This window comes from Macaca fascicularis, chromosome 13, assembly GCF_037993035.2.
Source record: "Macaca fascicularis isolate 582-1 chromosome 13, T2T-MFA8v1.1".
In the NCBI taxonomy this organism is placed as follows: domain Eukaryota; kingdom Metazoa; phylum Chordata; class Mammalia; order Primates; family Cercopithecidae; genus Macaca; species Macaca fascicularis.
The window spans coordinates 20,263,722-20,290,226 of record NC_088387.1 but is presented as its reverse complement, the minus strand read 5'-3'; the positions used below and the strand labels follow the sequence as shown (position 1 = coordinate 20,290,226).

The following is a 26,505-nucleotide window of genomic DNA, read 5'->3' as shown; positions in this document are numbered from 1 at the left end:
TTTCATAAGATGATTCATTTCTCCTAAATAGAGAGATGAGAAAGACTGGGTGGAAGGAGGCTGTGGATTGACATGAAAGACAAAACTTTTTTTTAATTCAGAAAAATAGTTCATGTGTTTTCACACACATGTACATGTATGCGCACACACACACACACACACACATCCAATCCCCCTGAATATCCCAGTTTCCCCTGCCCCTTCCTTGTCCCCTCTCACTGGCTCCGTAGCCTCCTGTCCCAGAACAACCCCACCAGGCCTGCAGAGCCATCTCTGCAAAGGGCATGGCTGTCCTCTAGACTGTAATCCTGAGTCCAGAGGTCTGGTCAAAGATTGGGGGAACATCCACGCCTTGACCCCCAGGCCTGCCAGTGTTCCAGGACATTTGCTCACTCATACCCACTCACAATCTTATACGCACCCCGACTCCCCGACAGAGAGAACTACGAGGAAGGGGGGGGCAGCTTTTGCCATCACTAAGATAAAGAGGTACCAGGCAGCTCTGCTTGGTCCCAGGGCTCGCCAGCCCCGCCATCATTCCAACCAATGAGACCCTTTCTTAACCACACCCAGGCCGCCATATTGCTGAGGCTGTTGATTCCTACAGACCAGACCAGAGGTCAGCTCACTCCTGTTCCTTTCTAAGGCCTTTCCAAGCAGAGGTGAAGTCTAGGCCCTCAATGCCCTTCCCCTGAACTCTTCTTCCAAGTTCAAAATCCTCAAGGAGCAAGAAAGAGGGCAGGTGGCTGCGTGTGTTCCAGAGGAGAGAGGCGAGGAGTTGCTGTGGAATGGGTTATGTGACAATGTTGTTAGTCTAACAATGCAAGGGTGTGGACGCTATCTGTGTAGAACAGAAGGAATGGCTTCAGGTGCTGCTCAGAATTCTTCTCTGGAAGAGGTCATAGCTGTGGTGAGAAGGTAATAGCATCTTGCCCACAGCCCTGAAAGCAGGCTCTACCTAAAGCATCAGGCATAAAACAGAAGTTCCCTCCTTCCTTTTACAAAAGAAAAGGCTGCTTCCTGGTGAGCAAACCAGGGGTGACAGGGGGCAAGAAGGGCATCCTACAGAGACCATTCCTCTTACTTCTGGTGGTCAGTGACCCAGGAGGACCCAGAGAGCCTCATCCTCAGGCTCCTAGGCCTCGGTTCCCCACTCCTCCAATATTTCCAGGCCTGCTGAGTTAGGGCTCAGCTGCCTCCCTCTTCCCTTCGCTGGAAACAGAAGCTCCCAGCGAATGTTTCTAACTCCTGAGTCCACTCAGCCATGTCCCCCTTGCAAAATCCTCCCCTTCCCGCACCCCCCTGCACCCAGCCAGCCAATCCGCGGCCTGCGAGCCTCGCCAGACCCATCTCCCAGGGCCTCAGCGGGATAAAACCGGTTGGCGATGCCGGGTGGATGGGAACAAACTTCAGAAGGAGGAGAGACACGGGGCCCAGGGCACCCTCGCGGGCGGACCCAAGCAGTGAGGGCCTGCAGCCGGCCGGCCAGGTATATCACCCAGGGGTTAGCTGGAAGCTGGCTGTAGTGAGGACCGGGAGATGGAAGAAGGGAGAGGGTCCCAGGAAGCCTGGCAGCCCTTTCCCTCCCAAGTTAAACGGGATAAGACTGGGAGAGCGGAGGGAGTGGGCACGCAGGTTGGAGTCTGGAGCTTCAGCGCACCCTCAATCCTTGATCCTCCCGGGAAGCCTGTTAGCTAGGCCGGGCTGAGGTTGGCCCTACTTCGCCTAAAAATCCTCCTACTCCTGGCAGACGATGCAGGTTGTAAAGGATAAGGCCTGGGGAGGGGGCCTGAGGATGCAGGCATCGAATCTCATCGCATCTCATGCCCTTCTCCTGGGTTTGTGCAGGGCAGCGGCAGGCGCGGCCCGGACCTGCGTGAGTAAGCCCAGAGCCCTCGGCGGGCTGCGAGCGACTCCCCGGCGATGCCTCACAACTCCATCAGATCTGGTAAGAACGCGGTGTGGTCAGGACCCCCAACCCCCGCGCAGCTGAGCGTCCGTGCGTGCGCTCGGGTCGCTGGATCTCGGGAGCGTATGCACGGGATTCTCGGGACCCACCCGCGTGGGGACCCAGCTGGGGGCGCCTGGGGCCTGGCCCTTCGCTGGAGCCGCCTCGCTGTTCTCGGGCACTGGGGTTCCACTCGGCCAGCTGAGCCGCCCTCCCCCGGTCTTGGTTTCGAGGGACCACACAGAACGGTGAGGGGATCTCTGTGGAGTTAGAGGGGGTTTCCTTTGAGCTCCATTCCCAGTCTTGCATGGCGCATTAGGGTGGACATTCTTCTTGCTCTGTCCCTGGGCTGCACCGGTGCTGGACTGGCCGTTTCCCCGTCCCCGACCTCTGAGCCCTCTTCCTCGGGTGCGCGCAGTCCTTCCCAGTGACTCCCCTGGCTGGACTGTGAGCTCCCCGCATCTCTCAAGCTAAAGGGAATAGAGCCGGTGGTCCCGGGCCTGGGAGCCGGCAGCGCACTCAGGTGCTCTCCGACTCCTCCTGGCCCAGCACTGGGCAGGCAGGGAGCCGCGCGCGGGGCGTCCGGCTGGTGAGGACTAAGCTGCTCGCGGAGTCGAAACCCCCTCCCCACCTGCGCCCGGGAACAGGGCCTTCAAAAACACTCGAGCTCTCAGGCCGCGATGCCTGTTTTCCCCCTTCCCAGTCAGGGCTGGGCAGGGTCTTTGCTGGGAAGGAGCTCCAGGGTCGGGGCTGGTGGGTGCAGCCGTCCCCGCGCGCAGCGAGTGCGGACAGCGGCGGAGGCGCAGCGCGGCCCGCGGTGATGGATGGAGCCTGGCCGGCCGCAGAGAAGGCGATTTATGGGGCCAGGGCGCATCGCTATCGATTTGGGCCGGCGAAGTGAGAGGAAATCAATATTTCAGAATGAATTCTCCGCGAATATGAAGTCCCGCTCGACAAACGGGACATTTGTTATAATAAGGAGGGTCGGATCGGGCGCGGAGCGCGGCTGAGATCTCTATTTAGCCAAGCGCACGGCGGGGCCCGGGTTGTGCTGCGCAGTCTCCAGTCCCAGGGCCAAGGCTCGACTAGGAGGGGAGCGGGAACCCCCTGGGGCGCCGAAAGATTTTTTACTTGGGTTCTCTCTAGAGCTGCAGACGAAGTCAGCAGAATGCACCCTCCCTGCCCCCATTCCCCTCAGAGAGCTGGGCCAGAATAGTCCGGCTGCCCCCAGAAGGCGCGGGGTCCCTTCAGGAGCCTCAGGGTAGAGACCTCGCAGCCATTCCCCTGCTCAGCGAGGTTGGCGAGACCTGGGACGGAGTAGAGCTGCCTGGCACCTCTTTACGGTCCGCGCCCTGGAACCACGAGCGCTCCTAGGCCACTTTCTAAGGTCAGGATCAGGTTTTAGCCCCTTAGTCTTTAGCCAAACCGTGGTACAATACCACACATCACCAGGACCATCCTCGAGGCCGAATATGCAGTGCCCGGTGCCCGATCCCATGCCAGGCTGGTCCGTGGCACTCTGCTCGGCTCTGGAGGTCCATCTTTCCTCCTGACCTTCCCCTGACCCTTCCGGCGGTGGCAGGAGGAGTGGATGCTCTCAGAAGTCAAATTTACTGGGCAGGGCTGGACCCTTACTCTCTGTCACTGCCCAAGAAATGAGACGATGTCCCCGTCCCTCAGATGAGCTTTTTTTTTTTTTCTTTTTTTCCGGCTACTTATTTTCATTCTAGAAGTACTCATTAGAATAAATGGGACTAGAGTATGGAAAGAAAAAAAAGGCACAATTTATTTTTACTGTAGTTTTAATCAGTATCAGTCCCAAATGATGAGATGCGTGCTTTCCCATTAGCTCGGATGCAAATCGCGCTTGGGTTTTGGGAGGGAGCCCTCTGCCCCTGGACCTACCAGGTAATTTTTTCCCCTGTCTTCTTTTCAGAAAGACAGAGGGGCTTCTTCTACCTTCTTTCCAAAACAAATAAACAACGCGGCAAGGGAGGATGAGACTTTCTTCTTTAGTTTAATTTAAATGCTAATAAAACAAGAAAACAGCCTGTAACAGCACAGACTGTTGAAGGCGCTCCCCGCTTTTTTTCTGAACCCTCCCTTTGGCAAACCTGAGGGAGAGGCCCTCCGTCTTTCTTATCAGTTTACCTGACACTGTTGTCTATAATTGGAGCTAAATTCATAAGCGGACACCTCTTGTTTTTACAAGCCCATTTTCTCTCAGGTTTTAGCAGCTTCCCCCTTTTCCCCAGGCACCTCCATTTCTGAGTTCGGCAGTGCTTAGGGAGCTCCCCTTTAAGTTTTCTTTGAGCAGAGCCCGGGACGCAGGCAGCGACACGGCTTTTCGCGGGAGCGAGGCCGAGCGCACCCTTCCCAATAACCCGAGACGCTCAAGAAAAGTTTCGTGCGCGGCCTTCGCCGCCCAGCCTGCCACGGCTCACTCTCGCCTCGTCGTTGACTGGTCTTGCCTTGCAGAGAGTCTTAACATTGTCTTTCCGACAGATTTATTCTGAAGGAATGTTGAACGCGAATCATTCTAATGTGCCCAGGTCAGCGATGGGCTGAACGTTCCTTAAAATCGTTATTTTTGTTGCATCAGGGACGAAATTCTCTAAAGCAAAAACATTTTTTTTTTAAATTCAAAGATGCAGAAGAAATGATAAATGCCCCAGTGAGAACAATACTGCAGCAGCGAGGAAGAGTTTTGTAAAACCAAGTAGGCTGTCATTAAAAGTTGTCTTAAATAACTTGTCGCAGCCCACTCCCACTGGTCCTGAAAATAGTTCATTCAAGTGGTAAAATTAGACAAGGCAGAGGACGATGTCTCTAACTTCCCTGATCTGAGATCTAAAGCCCCATTCCTTCCTCTTGGTTTTAGAATTGAGGAAAGGGGAACAAATGCATTTGGAAAGGATCTGTTTTCTTCCCAGGTTCCCTGTCTGGGTTGAAAATAAGGTTTCAGGGAAGGGAAGCAGCTTTGAGGAACATAAAGAGGTATTGGGGTTCATCAATTCATCTTTGTTTCAAGACGGTCTATCCCCCCCACCCTCCTCAATGCAAGTTAATTAGGAGATAATTTAGCTACCTTGTGAATTAGTTTTAAGATAAGTATCTTTTTAAGCTTTGTCACTTTAATTGCCCCACTGATTGATAAGAAGTAATTATTTCTAATTGACACTTTTTTGATGTCTATTGGAAGCATTTATTTGGAACTTTTTGGGGGTGGAAGGAAAGTTAATTAATGTTATCAGTCTACCCCCAAAAGGACTCTGCCTAATTTTGTTGAAGAAGACAAAGGAAGTGAAGGAAACCAAATAAAAAAATCAATCTCATGGAATTTTAATTATTAAGGGACACTGTGGTTCAAATTAGAGGGCATCTACTAATATAATATGTCAAAAGGTTCTATTTATGGCCTCAAATCTCTAATTTATTGAGATGCATTTTATAGGTATTCATTTTCCTATGGATACACTCAAAGGCCCTTTATATGCTGCCTTCATTTTGGAGCAGGTTCCTCTGCTGTGTAAATAATTTTTGTGAAAAGTAAAATCTGTCGACCTTAGTATGCCCAGAAAAAAATGAAATCATTTTTGTAAGAGCCAATTGTAAGCAAGATTTACTAATAGTCATCCTTGTTCTGTAATTATTGATGGAGTTGGGTATAAAGGTGAAACTTTACGTACAGTGACATGCCTTTTCATACCTAAACTTTGGAGTAAACAGTTTAATCATTCACATCCTCCAGAACATTTTGCTGTGAGAGAGAAAGGAGTGAAAGAATAAAGAGAAAAAGAAAGACACTGAAAGGAGGCGATGGGGGTGGAGAGGAAAGAAAGGGAGAAGGTAGCTGGAGAGAATAAAATGAAAGCATTTATTTCAGAAATGAAGATAGCCAGGTGCGTGGAACCTTTGCCATTCAGTATAAGAAAATCGAAATCCTGCTTTAAAAACACATTTTTGTTAACACCAAATCTCTACCACAGTCTCTAAACAACCCCTAACCACCATGGGATACCCCTACTTTTCTACACATTTTTTAAAAAGGCAGAATTTTAGGAAGCTGGCAGATCCGGATCTTGGATATCTGGCTGTCAAAGTCTTTATTTGGGGTTATGAAAAGGAAGCAAGAAAACACACATTGTGCTCGGGGATTTATAAAGAGATTCGAGTGTTGTTTATATTTATTTCATTATTAAAGCCCCTGTGATCCTCATCTCTATTTTGTATGCACAATCTTTTCATAGATCGACTTGTGACTTACTGATATAGGAAAGCATTCCCACATTAACCCAAAGGAGACACATACACACATGCACACACACGCACGCCTGGAATGAGAGAAACACAATCACACAGGACGCGTTCCTATCAGGTTGATTTCAGCCAGTGCCTTTTTCAACCACTTATTATAAAATCTTGTCTGCTGTTATTGATGTTTCTCCCAGATTATGGGGAGCTGCAAGAATGAGGAAATATTTTAAATGAAAAATAAATTTAAGACGTACAAACATCAGATAATATCACATACCAACCTCACTATTAGTGAAATTGAAAGAATATATAAATAATGCAAAAAAAAAATCAGCAAGGGAGAGTTTAGTAATGGAAAATTCCCCTGCAATTAAAGGAAACGGTAATTTAGTGAAGATATGCCTGAATGAATTACCATTTATTAATTGGTTCTCATAAAAACAATTTGTGTGTGTGGCTTGGGGAGGGGGATGTTTAAAGTATATATTGTCCATAGATAAAGCTCCTCAAATATTCATATCAAATTATGTCGTTATCACATTCTATTTTGTGAAAAATCCCAAGTCTCTCACTGGCAAGTTTCACCTGTATGCAGAGAGCTTGAATGCAAAGGAAAGGGGTCCCATCCAGATCAGAAAGAATAAAACCGGTTCCCGCTTCTCTTGGTACATTTCCAAATCTGAAACGAATGAGGAACACACTGGCAGAGTCTTGTATGCTTAGGAACATCCAAACCGGGCCCCAAGAAGATTCCCCGAGGACCCGGCTCTTCTGGGGCACAACTAGCTGGGGCAGAGGAGGGCTGCTTTGTGGTTCTGGTCCCCCAGCCTGCTCCAGCATCCTCGCCAGCTCAGGCAGGAACTGCAGTTTGTAATCTCAGCCAGGAGCTTGCTAGGGTTGACTGGTGCATGGATGTGTTTACTTTCTCTCACCACAGTTGGTCTGTCTTCAGTTCTAAGCATTTTAAAGCTGCTCTATTTACCAGTCCAAGAAGCGCTGAGTTCTCAGTTGAGCTGAGAAGCTTTGAGCTCTATGGTTCTGAGTATGCGAGAAGCCAAAAGATTAATGAAACTGCTTCATTTAAGAAAAAAAAAATGTTTTAAAAAGTGGAGGCAGGGGAATGAACGAGCTCACCTTCAAGGCTGCAGATTAGTTTTGCTTTTGTTTTCGTTGAAAACTTGGGGCACTGGCCCCCACCAGGTCCTCATTCTCTTCAGAGATAGAACTCAGTATTGAAAACACCCTCTAAGAGAGGAGAATGTGCCCTCACATTATCTTCTCTTAGCCGGTGTAGAGTTCTTTGCGGGGGGGATTCTTTCCGAATGCAGATTGGAACACCTTAGCCCAGGTTCTTCTGGGGAGGGAGCTAACACACTCTGCCTAGGAAGTGCAGGCGATGACTACTTTCAGCAGGAGTTCTAGACATTCCTTTTGTGGGGAAGGAGTACAGAGCATGACAATCCAGGAGTCTCTTGGCTCCTGAAAACTCCACTCTCCCAGACAATCCCAGTTCATCCAGTCAGTGGTCAGTGACCCTGGGTTGGATGGAGTCTCTGCTGGAAGAAGCATCCAGTCTTCTTTGTTTATCTACAGTAATGACACTTTTAAGTAGATCTTGAGGATTCATAATTATTTCCTTAGGGCCAGAGTTAGGGCTGACAAGACCATTTGGGTTGCGGAAAGCCCCTCTAACCCCTCCCTTGGCCAGATAGAAATACAATGAGCATATTTCTCTTATATAAGCCACCGGCCAGAAAAATCTTCATGGGAAGGCTTCTGTCTTAAACCTGTAATTCATGTCACTGAGTCTGGGCTTTACCTTGCTTGGCTGGGGGTTCCTTCCCCAGGAATGGGCCTGGGTGGAAACCAGCATCTCTTTACTGAGCCATGTCCAAGATCAAGGGAAAGAAAGTCCAAGAGTCCCCCAGGGATACTTGGGTTCCGTTTCTGTGTTTCTACCTGTGGACCCTCCATAGTCCTGAATGCCATAGAAGACACTGGCAATCCCTACGGCTCAGCCCAGCCAGCCTCACAGCTCCTCCTGCTCATTTACATCCAAAGAAGGAGAACAGCTGCACAAGAGCTGAGCAGACCTGGCACTTAGTGAGCCCTCAGTGAATGGAAGCTGTGATTCTCCCCTCTGAGGACTGCCACAGGTGTGGTGTGGTGCTGAGAGCAGAAGTATGCATCCTATCATTTAATTCTCACAACTCTGCCAGGCAGTATTGCTATTGACATTGTTATAGAAGAAAGGGGAAGGAACTGATGTTCAAAGAGGTTGATATGACTCCAATAACCCTTTCCACTGCTCCCTACCTCAACCACCCAAAGTCCAGCTCATCAGAACTTGGCTACTAGATGATCGGCACCTGCAATCCTAGTGGAAACTCCCATCAGAACCCTTGATAAGAAGGCTCAAGTGGTTGTGCTGGCAGTGACAGGCAGGGCCTTCAGTGTATCAGCTTGCTTTCCTCATCAGTGTTCCCCACTCTCCAGTTTAATTAAAATACGCCCCTTTCCAGTATGGTTTTCAGTCTTCCCATCTGTGAAATGGAAAAGTGGTTCCTGCCTGGATGCCTCTCCTAGAAGTAGCTATGAGAAAAAAGGAGATGATCAGTCACTTGGAAAGGCAGAGGGAGGGTGCCCTTACTTTCACACATCCCCCCAAGGCTGCCGTGTCTCCATCTGCACTGGAAAAAAAGCAGCTATTCTCAGGCACCACACGTTGAAGGACCCTTGGGAATTTATTTCCCTAACTTGGCATCTCCAAAGTACACTCGGCCTCCCTACCTAGGTTCATCTTGGATGTGATGCAAATAGCTTCAGAGTTGCTGGGGAGGCTTCCCCATGCTGTTAGGGGCCAGCACTGGGGGCCCCAATCACAGACAGCATAGCTAGGAGTGGTGGCCACTGGAGGTGCCGGTTGTTATGTCCCAAAGCTTAGGTTCATCCCCTCTGGCACTTCCTCAGGATCCCTCTCATTCAGGGGCTTAAAGGCAAGGCATTTCTCTTTGGAACCTCTGCAGAGGTTCAGTTTTAGAATGTTAGCTTGAAAGAAAGGGCTTTTAATGTTTTCACTTTTTCATGTAGAAAGTAGCTGCTTAGCTCCCGGGCTCTCAGATGAAAACCTGTCTTTGGTTTAAGCAGAGGGAGAGATTGAGAAAGAAAAAGTAATTCATTCATCCCTGCTTTTAACTTTTTTTTCTTCTGTCTTCAGCCACAATAATCATTGGATTTTTCTTTTGTATTTGTTTTATTAAATGGCCTTGGGGTGACCTGGGTAGTTAGTGCTAATTAGTCCACTAGGACATATTGTGACTGTCAGGGCAGCACAGCAGAAGGGTCCAGGAGCTGGTTGGGTGACACACCTAAAAGAGAAATGGCTTAATCTGCTGTCATCGGTGTGTACTACAGTGTTTGCACACACCCAGGCCCTCTGTGTGTGTTGCAGTTTCGATTCTTCGGCATCTCCAGGAGGACAGTAGAACTATTATTCTTGGGATAAACTCAGGGGCCGTGCGGTGTCAAGAGGGTAAGAGACTTTTGAAATCAGCTTGAAGCCAGGGTGAAAGCCCCTGCCCTGCAGGCAGAAGAAGGCGAAGCCCGGGCTTCCTTCTTGGCCCAGACCTTGCTATTTTTGTGTGAACTTAGTCAAGTCAGTTGTCTCTCTGGGCTTGTACTTCCTTGTCTTTATAAAATATGGTGATGCTGCGGGGCTTCTGGGGAGTCATGTAAGTAAAACCTGTCTCCTCACCTGGCACACAGCTGCCACTCAAGACACTTCTCCATGCTCCATGTAGTAGTCACCAGGGAGCAAAGTCTCCAGAACACATTCCCAGAGTCCCATTGTCGTCGTATTTCCTGTGAAATGGCCACCAGTAACTTGAAACCCAGCACTTTGTTCCATTTAAAATTTAGGACAGACATTTTAACATTTCATGTGGACAAAATAATACATCTACCACCTAGGAGTACTGGGATTAAATGAAGGGACGCATGGAAAGTGCTGGCTATGACCTCTGCGGCTGTTATCTGTTGTTACCACAGCCTGAAATGGAAAAGGACGCCTTAGTTCACTTTACCAGAAAACCCACTCATAGGGAAAACACTAAGCTTTTGATAGAATGGCTGTCTGTGGACTGTGTGTTGAAATTCAGAACATTCTAAGGATTTAACAGAATTGGTCTTTGAGCAAAAATGAGCTCAAGTGGGTTTGCAGTTATGCTGTGTGTGCGGCTGAGACAGGACTGCAGGAAGACGAGTAGCTGTTTTTAATTGACACTGCATCATATATTTATTTTTAAAAAATTAAATCCATGAATCCTGTGCCTTCTTCTCTCTCTCCCTCCCTCCCCACCTGCCTCTGTCTCACAATTTTCTACTTTGGGTAATAATAATCCAGCTTTGGCCTGATAGCAAACCCTGGTTGACATTTAAAAGTCTCTGTGATTAGCTGAGCACCAAATCTCTGACTTAAGCTTTGCTTTGCTCTTTTGCTTCAACACTGAGCAAGGTAGAAGGCACCTCTACAGGGCAGGGAGCTGGAGTCTTGCTCTTCCCTTTCAAGAAGGCAGACCTGCAGAACCAGGAGGGGGAATGAACAGACAAAACAATTCACTGGTAGGAAAAGGACTGAACACTAACACCCCGGTCGGCAGGAGCACCGAAGGTCATTTACCTTGAACAGCCGCCCCAGCACAACTATGCTGTGGCTGTTGACAGATAAACCCCATCTGGCTTTCTTGAGTCTGGTCCCTCATTGTCCAGAGCCAGTGTGTTCCATGACGGTCTACACCAGGGCTCCATCTCAGGGCTGCTGGACAGTTTGTGGCAAAATGTGGCAGGGCTGTAGGTACAAGTGCCATGGAGATATTTCTGCCAAACGAAAACGCTTGCTGGACACTTCCAATGCCTGGGTTCCATGCCTTCATAGATATGCAAACTTTCCCCTTTCTAGGCCTTACATCTCTTTGGCAGTATGACAAGATCTGGGTCCTTCAAGCCTTGTGGACCTTCCTGGGCCCCCCATATTCCCTGGGGACATGGCAGTACCCCATACCAGGAAGGTTGCCATGGCCCACGGCCCATCCCCACTGCTGGCCATGGGGCTGTCTAGACAGGTGCCCCACACTGTGACAGGCCTGCCTGGGCCTCAGGGCTCCCCCTTTTGCAGGTGGCACCTGCTTTCAAGGGTCCTGCTGACAGTGACACAGCTGTTGTCCTGAGACTCTCCTTTCCTTGGGGCCTGGCTGGGGCCCATGCCATGTCTGCAAAGCAGTTGGTCACGTGCTCCCCACATTCCAGCTGTCCTCACCCAACCCAGCTCCAAAGCCACCTCCCAGTGAAGCTGTCCATGATTCCTCTTCCTCCTCCCCACCTCCCCAAGCTCTCCTAGCACTCTGCCTGTATGGCATGCCTTGCAGTCCAATTTTTGGAGAAGGCTCGATCTCTGTGGCTCTCAGCTTCCAGACTTGAGCTACTTGAGCACCTGGGAGAATGTATGCCTCGCACATCTCAGAAGCTTCATAGGCTTTCATGATGCTGGTCTACCTAGATCCAGATTGTTCAAGGCTACAGGGGGCTCACAGATGAGATTCTGTCACCACATTTTGCCAGTGAGGAAACTGAGACCCAGAGAGGTATGTCCCGACCCTGGTCCCACAGCACTTGTGGCAGAGCAGACACTCCATCTCATCACTAGGACTCTTTCCATGACGCTGTAGTGACTTCCAGGGCATGTTGAGGTTAGAGTGAGGGCTGACCCAACGCAGGGAGCGTTTGCTGTGGCCTGTGCTGCATAAGCAAGACCCAAGGGAATGAAGGGGCCTCCTTCACCTGCTGACAGGGACTGGAAGGCCCAGTGACAGCTGCTGAGACAGACACAGATCCATGCACACTCACATGCATGCACACACATACACAGCATATGTACAACACTCACATCCAAACATACAGACAACCCGGTGGGATTAGGGTGAAGCAGGAAGGCACCCAGGGTGCAAAATTCAAGGAGGCTCTCCCTCTCTGGCTCATGCAAGGGCAGGGTTGGCCCAGAGAGCAAGTGCCTCCTTAGACCTTGTAGCCTGGACGCCTGGCTGTCCTCACTCTAGTCTCCTGTATCCATATTACACACACACTCATACCCAGTTACACACACAGACCACAGTACTCACAGACATATACATGCACACATGAACACAATATTCCCCATCTCACACACATAAACATACTAAAAGTAAGCCTTTAAAATGTACAAGTGTATGCAGAAGACTATCCTAGGTCCGTGGGTGATGAAAAAAGACCAGAGAAGGCCCTGCTCTCAGAGACCCTGAGAAATGCAGCTGTAAAGTTACCGGTGTGATTGATGAGTACTGGCTGTACTCACAATTGCTAGAAAGGAAGTCATAATTGACGCACTGGGGAAAGTAGGGTGTAAGCTATCCAGGGAATCTGCTCTGTGCTGTGCATCTATTTAGGCATGAGGTCACTGACATGTGACCTCCCTGTTCTTGCAACTTGTGGTTTAAGGTCTGAGTAGATGAATACCAGTGTCCAACTATGAGTCCCTCCTGGCCCCAACCCCTCACTGAAGTTACAGGTCATGGGTAGTGTTGCAGCCCTGTAGAGACCTTTTGGTCCAGCATTCTTGTTTTCACATAAGATCTGGGAGCAGCCAGTCATTTGCCTGCATCAGCCCCTAGCACCACTGGGTCTCTGAGGTTCACAGTGGCTCTTCCCAGATAAGGACAGAGCTACCAAGTGGGCAGCAGCAGTAGTGGCAGGACTCATCCACTCCAGGACTGACCTCAAGGTCCCCCAAGAATGAAGCACTGAAGGCAGGTGGTTGCCAGCTAGCATGGACGGGCTTCTCTGCTCAGCTCAGGATATTCTCTCTAACATTCTGTCCTTGCTCAGAATTCCCGGGCAACTCTGCGCCTGAGACCCCTCAGCCCCAGGCAGTTCAGGCATGCTCTGTCTACTACACTGTAAAGGAGAAGTGTGAACGCGAACCTCAGTCTCATGCACAACACCGAGCTTGTTTCGGCACCCACGTGAACTGCATTTGTCACTATTACACACAATATGGTGCCATCATGCATATTTTATACATTTGATCAGCCAATATTTATATAACTTTCATAAATCAGTGATTCTCAAACAGTGTTACCCTATAGGGTGGGCAGAGGTGCTGGTCAATATAACAAAACTGAACAACAGTGGTAGGAAAAAGGTACACTTGTACTTATATTCAAGTTTAACATGTAAATTTTTTCTGTTCAATGGTCTCTACCTCATATTTTTTTTTTTAGGATCTGGGATTGGACTTAGCAAAACATTATGATTTTCAAGACGCTGAGCTCACTGTTTTGTGGCGTTCTTTGCAGAACACCGTGACCTTCTGGGTGCCCCATGCGCTGACAAGTGTCAGAACGGTGGGTGTCCAGCTGACGTGAGGCTGGACTTGCGTGATAGGCATGTCGTGGCCGTAGCTCCCCGCTCTGTGAAATGATGAGATCGACATGCCTCCATCCATCAGTAGGATCCCCAGCATGGAGAATTTACACTGTCGCCCTTCAAAGAAAGGAGCCAAGTCCTGGTCCCTCCTCTCACCTTGACTTTCCCAACAAAACACCCTTCTTTCCTGGCACCAGTATAGCATGTGTGTGTTGGTCATTTAGGAGCCCAGGTGCCTTGTGGCAGAGTAAAGACACACACGGAAAAAGTGGTATTTTCTTACTCAGCATCCCTGGAGCACACCTGGAACATGATGCCCTCCTTGAGATTTCCTTTAAAGGCCCTGTCACCCTTGAGGTTTCCATCCCAGCTACCCATAGAAGTCATTACTTCTGTTGTCTTGCTCTCGGCTGCACAGACTTCTTGGTCCACCATGGAGAGGGCTTCTATTCCCAGCCATCCACTGTCCTGTAGTGAACCTCTCTCCTCTCCTCCTGGCCCATTTCTCTCCCAAGTGTGTGCTCAGTCTGCACCATGTGGCCAGATCATCTCAGGTTTTGATCCAGCTCCCAAAGAAGCACTGAGTGCCCCTTCACTCTCTCACTCTGACTCCCCAGCACTTGGGCTTTGCTGCCTCTGTGCCTGGAGTGCTCCACGCAAATTTCTCACCCCAACCGCCGACATGCTCAGTTACCTTCAGTTTTTATGATGTGCCCTCACCCAATCACGCATCCCCTGGCCACACAATCCTCAAGATCTAACTCCAAATTATTTCAAACAGCATTATTACTCAACTATTCAATTTAGTATGTCAATGTCTACTGAGCCCCTCAGTGTGGCAGGCAGGGAGTTAGGCTTTGGGGTTATGGAACTCAGGAGACCATGCCTCGGCCTTCGTGCTGACATTCTAGAGACAGGAAAGCAAACTGAACTTTCACCACAATCACAGAGAGAAAGCAAAGGCTTCAGTCCAGATAGACACAAAATGCTGAGCAAGTAGGAGAAGGAGGCATGCTGAGCTGTGACCGGGTCAGGGTGGGATTCCATAAGGTGGCTCAGAGGGAAAACCAGCCCCAGCAGAGATGCGGAGTCCCAGGAGCGTGTGCAGGTTCCAGGCACCAGCAGTCAGCCCTGGGTGAAGGAGACAGCAATGGAACATGCTCAGGGTTCAGCCCAACTGTGGGGGCTTTGACAAGAGAAGCTAAGCTACGGCGTTAATTCCAGTGTGCCATCAGAACGTCTGAGTAAAGTGCACTCGATGTATATGTTTTAGGGCATTTTATTCACTTGTGCATGAAACTTCCATCCTCCCCTGGCTTGACCTCAAGCTTCTGTTGTTGGCAGTTTTCATATCCTTCTTGGCTGTCTTGTCACAGCTGCATACCTACTGTCTCTGTTGTCTTCAGGCTTTGCAGTGCTTTTATTAAGTGGAAAAGCCATGGCAATAATCTATGATAGCTAGGTTATTCGCTTTATCAGAATGTGCTGGTTTCTCTCCTCTCTTGACTCTGTTTCAGACAAACTTAGCCTGGTGATTTTCCAAAATAATCAGATTTCTCCTTGCACTTCCTCTTAATCCAATCATTAACAAGCATTTTCAGGCAAACCGCTGATGTACAATCTGAGAAGACTTTCTCCTACCTCCGTGGCCCTATTTCCCACTATTTCCGTATGCAAACCCATGGTTCCAGCCAACTAGTCATTGTTTCCAAAATACACCATGTACATTCTCACCTCTGTGTCTCTGCCCATTCAATGCAGCTGCCTGGAACACCCTTCCCACTCCCACTTCCTTGACAAAGCCTCAGTCAAGCTCCACCTTCTTCCTAAGACCTTTTTAGATACCCTCTACCTTTAGTGAGCATCCTGTCTGACCTTCCACTGCACCTGCTCTGCTCCGCTCCCCGGGTACTCAGTACCTGTTCCAACAAATGTCACTTAGCTTCTTACCGTGACAAACTGCCTCTGAGCTAGAAAAGAACAAGAATCCTTTCAGATTTCTCTCTATCCCCAGCACCTTACACAAAATCCTACTTGAGGAGTGAGGACTCCGCAAATGTCTGGGCTGCTGTTTTTCACCTAATTCTCAAATAACATTTTTTATTGCTTCCTCGGTTGACCCAACTTGCACATTTGAGTTTTGTATATGAAGTTTTTCCAACATGAAATACACCTGATCCTTTCCCATGATATTGCCATAATTAGTTTTCTATTTTCTTCATAATAATTGGCAATAAGGGAACTGAGAAAACGAGAAATGCAGTCTTTGAGGGAACCTGATGCAGCCATTGAGGCCAGAGCTGCCCCACTGGGATACGTGCCTGGTCCTAGGGGCATCTTGCAGGCACGGAAGCCTGTGCTTGAAGGCCAGATAGCCAGGTTGAGCAGCAATGGGCACTGGGAGTAAAAAACACTGGCAAGTCTGGGGAGTTCTGAACCAGCAAGAGACCTTCCTAGTGGATGCTGGGTGTTGACTTGGCAGAGTGATTGGTCAGATTTAGGGTGAGAGCATCTGTGAGGATAAAAGATTACAAGATTCCTGTAATTCCTGCAGACTGGGAATACAACTCCAAACAATATCTAGCACCTAGTAGACATATACTAGGTGCTTCACAAGTATTTGTTAAATGGATCTTTCTTTTCTTCTTTTTTCCTCTCCTTCTTCCTTACTTCCTCCTTCTTCTTCTTCTCCTTCTCCTTCTCCTTCTTTCTTGGCTTTACATAAGCGTTTCTCAAGTGCGTTCTATATCAGAACCTCCTGGGATTTTGTTAGCAAATGTGGAGCCCTGGAATCTGTCTCCTTCACAAGCTCCCAGGGGTTATTTTATGATCAGCATTTAAGAAACACTGATCTACAGCCCACCCACAGTCTCCCATGTGGAGTCCCTCATGCCTGCCTGCTGTGGGCACAGCCCTTCTTTTTGCACTGTGCCTCCTCCCAGAGATCTCCCATCTGGCTGTGGATAGAAGCAGATCAGATTTGAATGCAGTCTCAGGTCTGCCCTGAACAGGCTGTGCACAGGCCATTTGAGCCTCCGAGATGCATCTTTATCTATAAAATGGGGCAAAGGGCCAGCCCCACCCACCTCATGAGATTGTTGTGAAAACCCATCCCTGATGCAACCAAGACCTGACTGGTATTTGCTGAACTAAATTTAAGAATCACTTACCTGACAGCACTTTGGAAGGGACCTGTGGATGTCAGGTGAGTGCATAACCAACGTTTAGACTGGATCCAGGGTCAGAAAGTTCTTGAAAGGAGGAGAAGCCTGGAGGTCTTGGTAATTGGAGGGAACCCAGCCTGGCATGTGGAGGCTTTGCTGTGCTGATACACTGATGTTCTTTCACTGAAAAAACAAGCAAACAAACAACAACAACAAAAAAAAACATTGCCACATGATGCAAGGACCACAAATGGAGAACAAGATGATGACTCAGTAGCAAGGATAGTAATGTCAAGAGAAACAGGTTCACCGAAAGAGATATTAGAAAGTCTTTTACCCTCTACTTGACTGACTGAACCTGCCTTATACTTAAGAGTCATTTGGAGGGAACTGGCGGGGCAGCCAGTTACCCTAGGAGAGCGGCCTCCAGGGGCTGCCCAAGTCTGCTGTGTGAAATTCAGGGCTAAAGCTCTAAAGCTCTATTGATCTGTGCATGTGTTTGCGAGGGCTGCAGTGACAAAGTACTACAAACTGGAGGGCTTAAATGACAGAAATGTATTGTCTCACAGTTCTGGAAGCCAAAAGTGTCAAATCAAGGGGTCAGAAGAGTTGTTTCCTTCTGAGGCTGGAGGAGAATCTGTTCTGTACCTCTCTGGTAGTTTCTGGTGGTTTGCTAGAAGTCTTTGGCATTCCTTTGCTTGTGACAGCATAACTCTGATATTCATATGACTTTCTCATTTTATCTCTGTCTCCAAATCTCCCCTTTCCACGAGGACTTGATCATATTGGATTAAGCTCACCCTAATGACCTCGCCTTAACTAGATCATCTGCAAAGACCTTGTTTCCCAGGTACTAGAGTGGTGGGTGGAGACAGGGGAGGGGACAATTCAATTCATGACACCTGAGTATTATGTGTCCTTAGTCCATTTCAGTCCCCACCCAGCCCTGACTTGACCCTCAGCTGCTTTGGGTCTGAGCAACACCAGCTGCAGAAGCTCTGACTTGGGGCTGACAGAAAGAGAAGGGGAAGGTGACATCCATCTTCCAGAGCCTTTCCTGTTGCTCCAACAGACAAGGGGACTCCCCTTCCCAAGCCAGAATCCCCCAAAGAGAGCCTCAAGTCCAGGTTCAACACTTAGAAAAGGCCAGGCATGGTGGCTCACACCTGTAATCCCAGCACTTTGGGAGGCTGAGGCCAGAAGATTTCTTGAGCCCAGGAGTTCAAGACCAGCCTGAGCATCACGGCAAAATCACATCTCTACAAAAAATAAAAAACACTTAAGAAAACAAAAATGACAAGCAAACAAGCTGATACAAGAACCTAAAATCAGCCAGGTGCAGTGGCTCATGCCTATAATTCTAACACTTTGGGAGGCTGAGGCAGGTAGATCACCTGAGGTCGGGAGTTCGAGACTAGCCTGGCCGACATGACAAAACCCTGTCTCTACTAAAAATACAAAAATTAGCTGGGTGTGGTGGTGGGCACCTATAATCCCAGCTTCTTGGGAGGCTGAGGCAGAAGAATTGCTTGAACCTGGGCGGGGCGGAAGTTGCAGTGAGCTGAGATCGCACCACTTCACTCCAGCCTGGGCGAAAGAGTGAAACTGTCTCAAAAAAAACAAAAACAAAAAAACCTGAACTCTTTCAGGGCATGCCTTGCTTCAGGACATGTTCGGTGCAAACCTCACCACCTTCTTCCTCCACTCTGCCAACATGGCCCCAGCCAAGAAGGCACTAAGCTCCCAAAGAGCTTACACAGGGATTTAGGTCAGAACACTGAGGTTCTTTCTTGGCTCTGCCATGAGGTGAGTCTGTGACATTAGACAAGTCACCTCTCCTTCCCAGTCAAGCATCCTCTCAGAAGTGTGCCTTGCAACTCTGCCACTCCATAGACACTGTGCACATCTACCTTCATAGTCCGTGAGCCGCAGCAGTCCACTTTGTCACCATCCAAGTCATGTGGCAGCCCACAGGCCCCACTGTGTGCTACCTTCCCTCATCTTACGGCATCCCCAGTGTCACCACTGGTGTTTTGTCACATAGGAAGGTTACTCAATGTTTCCCTCTAGAGCTCTCTCTGTACCAGCTTCTGGGGGTTTCTGGCCTCGGTTCCCTGGCTGAGGGCAGTCCCAGAGTTGTAGACATTAGGACTGGAAGGATCATCTGCTTCTGTCAAGCCAGATGAAGAAACTGAGGTACAGACTGGCATCGTCACAGAGTGGGCAGAACCTAGGCCTCCTAATTCTCAGCACCCCCTGTTTCCTCTCCAGAAACTACAGCCTGCAGGCTGCGTCTGTTGGCCTCTGTCCCTTCCCCTTTCCTTCTGCAGCGGTGAGGACAGCCTTTAGAGTGGATAATCTCCTTCGCCATGGTGCCTGCTGTCGACAGGTGTGGAAACAACAGATGCACGGTTTTGTCACAGATTTTGCTCCTGTGTGTCACTCAAAAAGGTGGTTCCTCTTCATTTGTTCTTACCTGTTATGATCCCCAGGATGGCCAGGCCCTCCTTCTGGCCCCCACCTTGAAGACTCTGCAACTCACACACACAGTCTCTCTCTCTCTCTCTCTCTCTCTCTCTCTCTCTCTCACACACACACACACACACACACACGCACACACACACACACACAAAACAGTCACACACACATACACACACACTCTCTCTCAATGTACCCTAATTCAGGCTAAAGCCCACCCTTTACAAATGCCTCCTCCATGAGCTAGTCAAGCCCATCAGGTTGTATCTTAGTTAAGATCTCAGAAGCAAAGAGTCCCAGCGTTCAAAAGAAACTTAGAGGTCATTTAGTTCAACTGTCCGGGTGAGGGAGGCGTCTTTATGTGACTTGATTATATTCAAGATTCCCTGGTTCCCCTAGCCTCTCAGTCTCTGCAGTCACCCCAGTTACATCTGTTGTTTCCTTCCTGTTCCCCCTTCTCTCCCTCTTCACTACCCACCCCTACTTTCATGGTTTCCTGCCCTCAGCAGGGGTTCTTCTCACCCCCCTCTATTTCCCTCCTTACCCATCTCTGGGTGATTTTTAAATCACTGCCCACTAAACTCACATTTATAGCATTATAACTTTGAGCTGTAGAACCTGACAGTACTTTATGTCCTTTACTATCCATCCCCATCCCCAGCATACACACATACTCACACATGCACACACCCACTCATTCATAGACACATTCACACAGACACCCACATACACACCTCCACAGATATTCCACGGAGCTATTTGTGGACAGAATGGAAGGAGATAGTGCATGTAAATGGGTTGAAAAGCTTTAAGGTTCTATAACATGTCAGGGACTATTAACTTGTAAGTTTCTCAAGGGCAAGAACTGTCTTCTACTCAGAAACCATCTCTCCACATACACGCAGCCTGGAATATTATTATACACAGAGTGGGTGCTCACTGAATTGAAATCTAATGTACTGAAAATTGCTTTAATATCAACCCGTTAAACAAAAAAAAAAGCATTAATAGCCACAGGCCTCTGACCTCAGGGGGAGTTGAGGGTTTAGCGCAGTAACTTGTACAGTCGCTAAGCATCTAAACGCATGTTCGGCAGGTGCTGCCATAGCTGCCTTGTCTGTTTCCCTCCCCAAATGCAGAGACCCTGGACCTTCCTTCTGAAGCCCAGAGGGCCCTTCCACAGCCCTGGTGTGTGATGCCAGGAGTCTGCAAGTGTCTAGGAAGCTCAGTGGGAAGGATCTGGGAAGAATGACCTCTAGTAAACCTGCAGGGAGCACTGGGAAGCTCCATTTGCCGCCCCTGACTAGAAGTTCATGTTTAATCAATTAATTATTGCTTTCAATAAGTGTTTGTTGACATCCACAGAGTAGATATAAACTCTAGGCTATCAACAGAGGAGATTTTTAAAAATACAGATTCAGGGATGCTATGCCAAAAGATTCTGACTGAACTGACCTGAGGCGGGAAGTTTCTAGACTCTCCAGGTGATTCCAGTGTGCAGTTGGGAGGAGGAAAGCACTACTCTACCCACTGCAAAGCACGCCTGCATGGTCAGATAAAAGCTGCACCTCCCCTCAAGGAGCCAGGCATCTGGAGGAAACACTTGACAACGAGATTCAAAGAGAGGACAGGGGCTGGGGAGGTCGGTGGGAGGATGGAGAAGGTTCTGGAAGGTTGTTCCTGGTTGGCTTCTCTCCCTGGGCTTCTGAAGGCCAGAGTGCAGGGTGTGGAGTAGCCATACCCAAGGCCACATCCACAGAGGGGGAGCATCACTCCTGCAGGAAGGAAAGGAAGGGAGTCCCCTGCTTGGGAAATAGTGCCCGGTCTTAAAGGGAGAAAGTGGCCCATCTGCTGTTACTTTATATCCCTTATATTGCTAATATAATTTATAGGATCTTAGACAGCTTGAAGAGACCTCCAGAAATCTCTGAAGCAGCACCAAAGGCGACCCTACCCAGGGAACCCTTGGACTTGGTGACCTTTGGGCTCAGAGCAGGCAAGTGTGTCCCACTTGCCTCAAGCTCTCTGGCCCCTGTGCTCCCAAGGCCTCCAGCCTGGCTCCAGGAAAAGGCAGGGCCTCATGTCAAGCAGTACTTTTCTTAAGGAGCTTAGAGGTCTATTGACATTTGAAGCAGCTCCATCCCTAGAAATCCACACACTGAAGCCCTTCCTGGGAGGGAGGTGACAGGGTTAATCTAAGGGCTGGGGGAGGCGGAGAAAGGCCTTGAAACCACACAGTGAAGCCAACCAGATTAATAGAGGAAGAGAGAGGGGGGTAGACCATTAGGAAGACAAAGAGAAAATCATGCTGGAGCAATAGAAAGGGAAATCTAATATCAACTAGGGAAAAATAAATGGAGATTAGGGCAAACAAATTAGCTTTAATGGGTTCAATGCTAATACAAGAATAACAGCGGAGCTGCGAATGCCTTTGAGGGGAAGATGGGATAAAGAACCTGAGCAGTCATGCAAGCAATAAAGATTATGCAGGGAAGGGGGATGGCCAAAAGAGCCAGCGGGGAGGGAGAGAAAAGGGAAGACTACAGGCAGATGGGTAGGGGATCAGTGGCATTGGAGGAGTCTGCCATCTTTGACAGGATAGGACTGGGACAGAGAGCTGGTAAGAACTGGGGAGGCAGCAAGCAGGAGGGAAATAAAAGAAAGCAAGGAAACTGGGAGACACTGAGGGCAGGGATGCAAACCCAGAGCGGGAAAGACTGCGAAGAAAGGAGGGAGCAATGGATGTAAACAAAGAGAATGGAGGACAACCAGCCACTGCGCAAGAGTGGAGGGAAATAAAGAAATTAGGTGCCCTCTCTGACTGGAGAAAATTTAAAGAGGAAAAATTAGGCCCCAAGATAATGAAAAGCTAGAGAGGATTTGGAAGTGAGTTTTGGAAAGCACCCATACTTGGTAGGTGACGGAAGGGCATATTTGTTCTTAGGGAGAGGTCTGGCTATTCTTGGAATACAGTGCTGCTGCCAGGGGTGGCACTGGAGGTGGGTGGGCAAAAGTAAGCAGTGCAGAACATTCACTATGGCATCTGAGCGCTCTCAGCTTGAATCTCAGTCATGCCACTTTGTAAGGGTGGAGCCTTGAACCTGTTACATGCCATCTCTGCTCCTCAACTTCTCATTTGTAAAATGGGGATAATGTACTTCATTCTTCAAAGGGTTGTTGTAAGAATTAATTGAAAAGATGCATGTAAAATACTCAGTTTGGCCCCAAAATAAGCACCTCCCATTATACTGACTATAATTATTATTCTTAGGCATTGACTAATGCGGAAGAGGGGCTGGGTACTAAAGATAGCCCTTCGTCCCTCCTTCCCCCCCTTTCCTCTTCTTTTAGGTCCAACATTGGTGAAATACGAGCCTAGTTTGATTCTCTCCCAGATAGAGTCTAATCCAAAGGAAGCCTCTTTATCCATCCTCTATCTCCCTCCCCTGTCCCTCCCCAGCTCCCTCTCCCTCCTGGGATGAAAGAATAGTGCTAAGCCCTCCACCACAGTCACCCTCTGGGCTGATCTAAGGCAGAAGCATCTAGGGAAGCCAAATTTTATATTCTATTGGAAGACCCACTTATATCCGCCTGAGCTTCAGAGTGTAGTAGACAAGGAGCTGGAGTTGGTCCTCATGGCCTCACATCTTAGGGTCCTCCTGGGCTGCGTTAAAGAGCATAGACACCCCACCAGGGAAACAGAGCGCCAAAGACCAGCACACAGCAACAATAACAAGCCAGGAGTCAATCAGTAACAGCCTAGTCATGGGTGCCAGAAGGGGAAAGAAGGAGCTGGGATTATTTCCTGCCCCCCGGGGCATCCCAGAACCCTGCCCTTTTATCATTACTAAGGATTTTGGAAGAGTTAGAAGAGAAATCAATCCAGGCAAGAAGAGGGGCAGATAGTGGTTGGGGAGCTTTGCCATTTGCTAAAAATAAGTTAATTAACTTGAAATCATTACAAAAAGAATCTTCCCATAAAACCATAACCTCCAAGAGGGCAAAGACCCATCTGTCTTCATCCCCCTATGTCCCCAGAACCTGGAGCAGTGTCTGGTATGGAAATGGTGGGTCTTGGTGGTGAGGGTAATGGCTAACATTTGTGGAGGGTCTACTGAAGCCCAGGTCCTGTGTCAGGTGCTACACGTGCACCATGTTATTTAGATCACTGGGCACACCTAGAAGGAAAGACAGAAAGAAGTGACAGAAATTCATGCCAAAGTCATAAGTTAGTCAGAGGTGAAGCAGGGGTTTCTGACTCTCTCCTCCATGTAGCTTCAAGGAATGGAAATAAATGAATAGATAAGCCTCACCCACTCATCAGGGCAAGAGGACAGATTTGAAAGCTACCTCTCAGTTTGGGTGTTATTATGTATATTCTATATATATTATATATATTTTATATACATTATATATATTCCATATATATTATATAGGAATATATTTCATATATATTATATATATTCTATATGTATTTTATATATATGTACGTGCACACACACATACACACGAGGAACTGATAAATGGGCCACCTGGAAAGCAGTAGAAGTTTAAAGGATAGTGGAAGGACTTTCTTCTTGTTGTAGTATGTGGCTCTTGTCGGCCAATACCTCAGTAGCAGTAGTTGAATCAGATTCCAGCTCTCAGCTCTCCCAGAGCCAGTCGCACATGACCCCCAGGAACAGCTGCAATGTGCTAGCCCTTCGGAGATCCAAGTCCCAGCTCCACAGGCCCTTCCTCTAAGCATGTATTCTGATAACTCCAGTTTCTTCCTTTTGCTTCCTCCAGCCCAAGGGGCAGTTGCTGCTTCCTGTAGCTACTATCTCTGGGTTATTTCAGTGCTTCCTTTGTGCTCTTACAGCCCTCCAACACCAGACAACAATTCCCCATATTAAAGCCCCTTTGTTGAAATACCTATGAAGGTTTCTGTCCTCTGATCAAGCCCTGGCTGATACCAGAAGAGATCTGAGGCAGATTCTAAGACTGGATTGATCATGTCCTTGGCCTTGAACACAGTACTGAGCTCCTTGGCAATGAGAACTGGTGACCACTTTTTTTTTTTTTTCTGATTGAGCCCTGGCAGGCATAAGCATGCAGCATGGCCCACACAGTCCTGAGTCAGAAACTTCTCATGGTATCTCCGAGTCTGGAATGCCTGAGTTCTAAGGAGGAGTAGCATTTGCTGCTAACCCTCTGCCTCCCTAACTTGAGCTGTCTCTGGTGGTTTTTTCCCTTGATGGATGTTAAAATCTTCCCAACAAAGCTATCAACCCAGTGAGGGAGGAGTCTGTGTAGATCACCTCCCATTATTCTCCATAGAGTCTCTATGGCCAAGGCTAGAAGAAAAAGACTTCTTGGCTCAGAATCCGAAGACTAGAGTCAGTGATAGTTTCTTTAGTGGTGTAAAATGGCAAGAGTAGCATTAATCTCACAGAGGACTCCTGCAGAACACACTGTCACATTCAACCATAAAGCTGTTCTCAACAGTGTGAGCCTGGCAAGTGCTCACACGTTTATTGTTGACATTGAAGGTCTGATATGTAAGCCAACAGGAAGACCTCTGCATTCATATCCTGACTCCTTCAGAAGAAGGGCAAACCTCTCTCTCTCTTTTTTTTTTTTTTTTTTTGGACTGTGGAATCTGGACCATCCTCTTTAAGTAACTCGTTTCTATGAGTATATGTCTGTGGAAAACAGAATTCTGTTTAAGGCAAAGAAGGTGTGGGCTTCACTAAACTTGTTGTGGATCTTCCTCTCTCCTTCCCTTCCTCCTTCCCTCTATACCTCTCTTCCTTCTTCCCTCTTTTTTTCCTTCCTTCCTTCCTCCCTTACTCCCTTCCTCCCTTCCTTCCTCCCTCCCTCCCTTCCTTCCTTCCTCCCCTCTTTCCTTTCTTCTTTCCTTTCAATAACCAGCAGGCACTTACATTCTGCTTAATGAGATTATGTCCTGGCTTATTTAAAAGAAAGGACCAAAGAGAGCAGGCAGGGAAAGCCAGGGAAGACTTACTGTAGGAGGGAGCTTCCTGAACTGACTCCTACGGCATGAATGGAAATCAATCAGGAGAAGGTGAGGACGGGCACTCCAGGCATGGAGGACACAGTCAAGGACCCAGGAGAGGATTCAGATGTGGCAAAAGAATGGCAAACAATTCTGTGTTATTAGGGCATCAGGTTCAATGCTCACACAGGTAAGAAATGAGGCTTGAACACTAAGTCAGGGTCAGGTAGTGGTGGGCATTGACTTCAAGATTTAGTAGCTTGGACTTTGCCATGAAGAAAATGATGCTATGTCTTGCAAGGATTCTTAAATATGGGAGTGATATGGCCAGACTAGGGTTTAGATGTGTTGCTCCCCAGCTGGGTAGCAAAGGTTCACTTGAGCAAGGTTGGATGTGGAGACCAGTGAGTCCAGGTGAGTAGTTAACTCCTACTCACCTTCCACGCAGGTTACATGTCATTTACAGACATCTTCCTAATCAGCCTGAACTCATTTTCTCTTGCACCCCCTCCCCAGTATTTTTTAACACTGCACCTTGTTGTGTTCTTCTTAGCACAATTACACATTTATTTCTGTATTTACTTTTTAAATATACCCATCTTCAGCCTACCTATCCCTAACCTGGAAGCTCCACGAAGGTAGAAATCAATTCTATAAAGTCAGTTCTATTAAAATGCTTGCTACATGGTAGGCATAAAAAATATATGTAGAATGGATAAATGAATGAGCGAATGAATGCTGGGGACAGGCAGGGAGATATTGGTTAGGTAAATATTTAGGAGGTAAAAAGTGGTCTTGTGAGTATTTCACATGTGGAGAATGGAAAAAGATAAAGGTGATTAGTTGATTCATGTGACATAAGTTTATTGAATACCTAATATAATTTAATAATGATCAAAATGAAAGAAGCCTTGCCTTCATGGAGCTTTCAATCTGGTGAGAGAAGATAGTTATGATTCATACATATACAGTTATGGTTATGCAAAAAATGTAAAATAAAAATTTGGACCTAAAGATGCAATTAAATTTATCTATGATACCTCCCCATTCTCCCCAAAATTCCTCCCTTGACTATGAGACATTTTCTTCCTCTCATTTTCAACCAGATTCCAAACAGCAGTTATATTTGATGCTACATTTCTATGACTGCCATTCAAGAAAGGTAGAACATGTTATGAGAATACCCAAACAGAAGCCTGCACCTA

General features: G+C 48.0%; 1 protein-coding gene across 19 annotated transcripts in view; it reads left to right on the top strand.

Moving 5' to 3' along the window:
* Positions 1–1,398: 1,398 nt before the first annotated feature.
* The window catches only part of PAX8 (paired box 8), a 60,778-nt gene continuing 35,671 nt past the window's right edge, over positions 1,399–26,505 (top strand). For 10 of the 19 annotated variants that reach the window (XR_012422055.1, XR_012422054.1, XM_065526822.2 and 7 more), the window contains exons 1-3: positions 1,399–1,489; positions 1,849–1,948; positions 19,096–19,275. Coding sequence is in view for 16 of the 19 variants with exons in the window: in XM_065526822.2 (XP_065382894.1) it covers positions 19,194–19,275 (82 nt within the window). In the remaining 3 variants the exon portion in view is untranslated. The remainder of the gene's footprint in view (positions 1,490–1,848; positions 1,949–19,095; positions 19,276–26,505) is intronic. The other 9 variants (XR_012422056.1, XM_074011287.1, XM_065526821.1 and 6 more) reach the window with 1 other exon arrangement.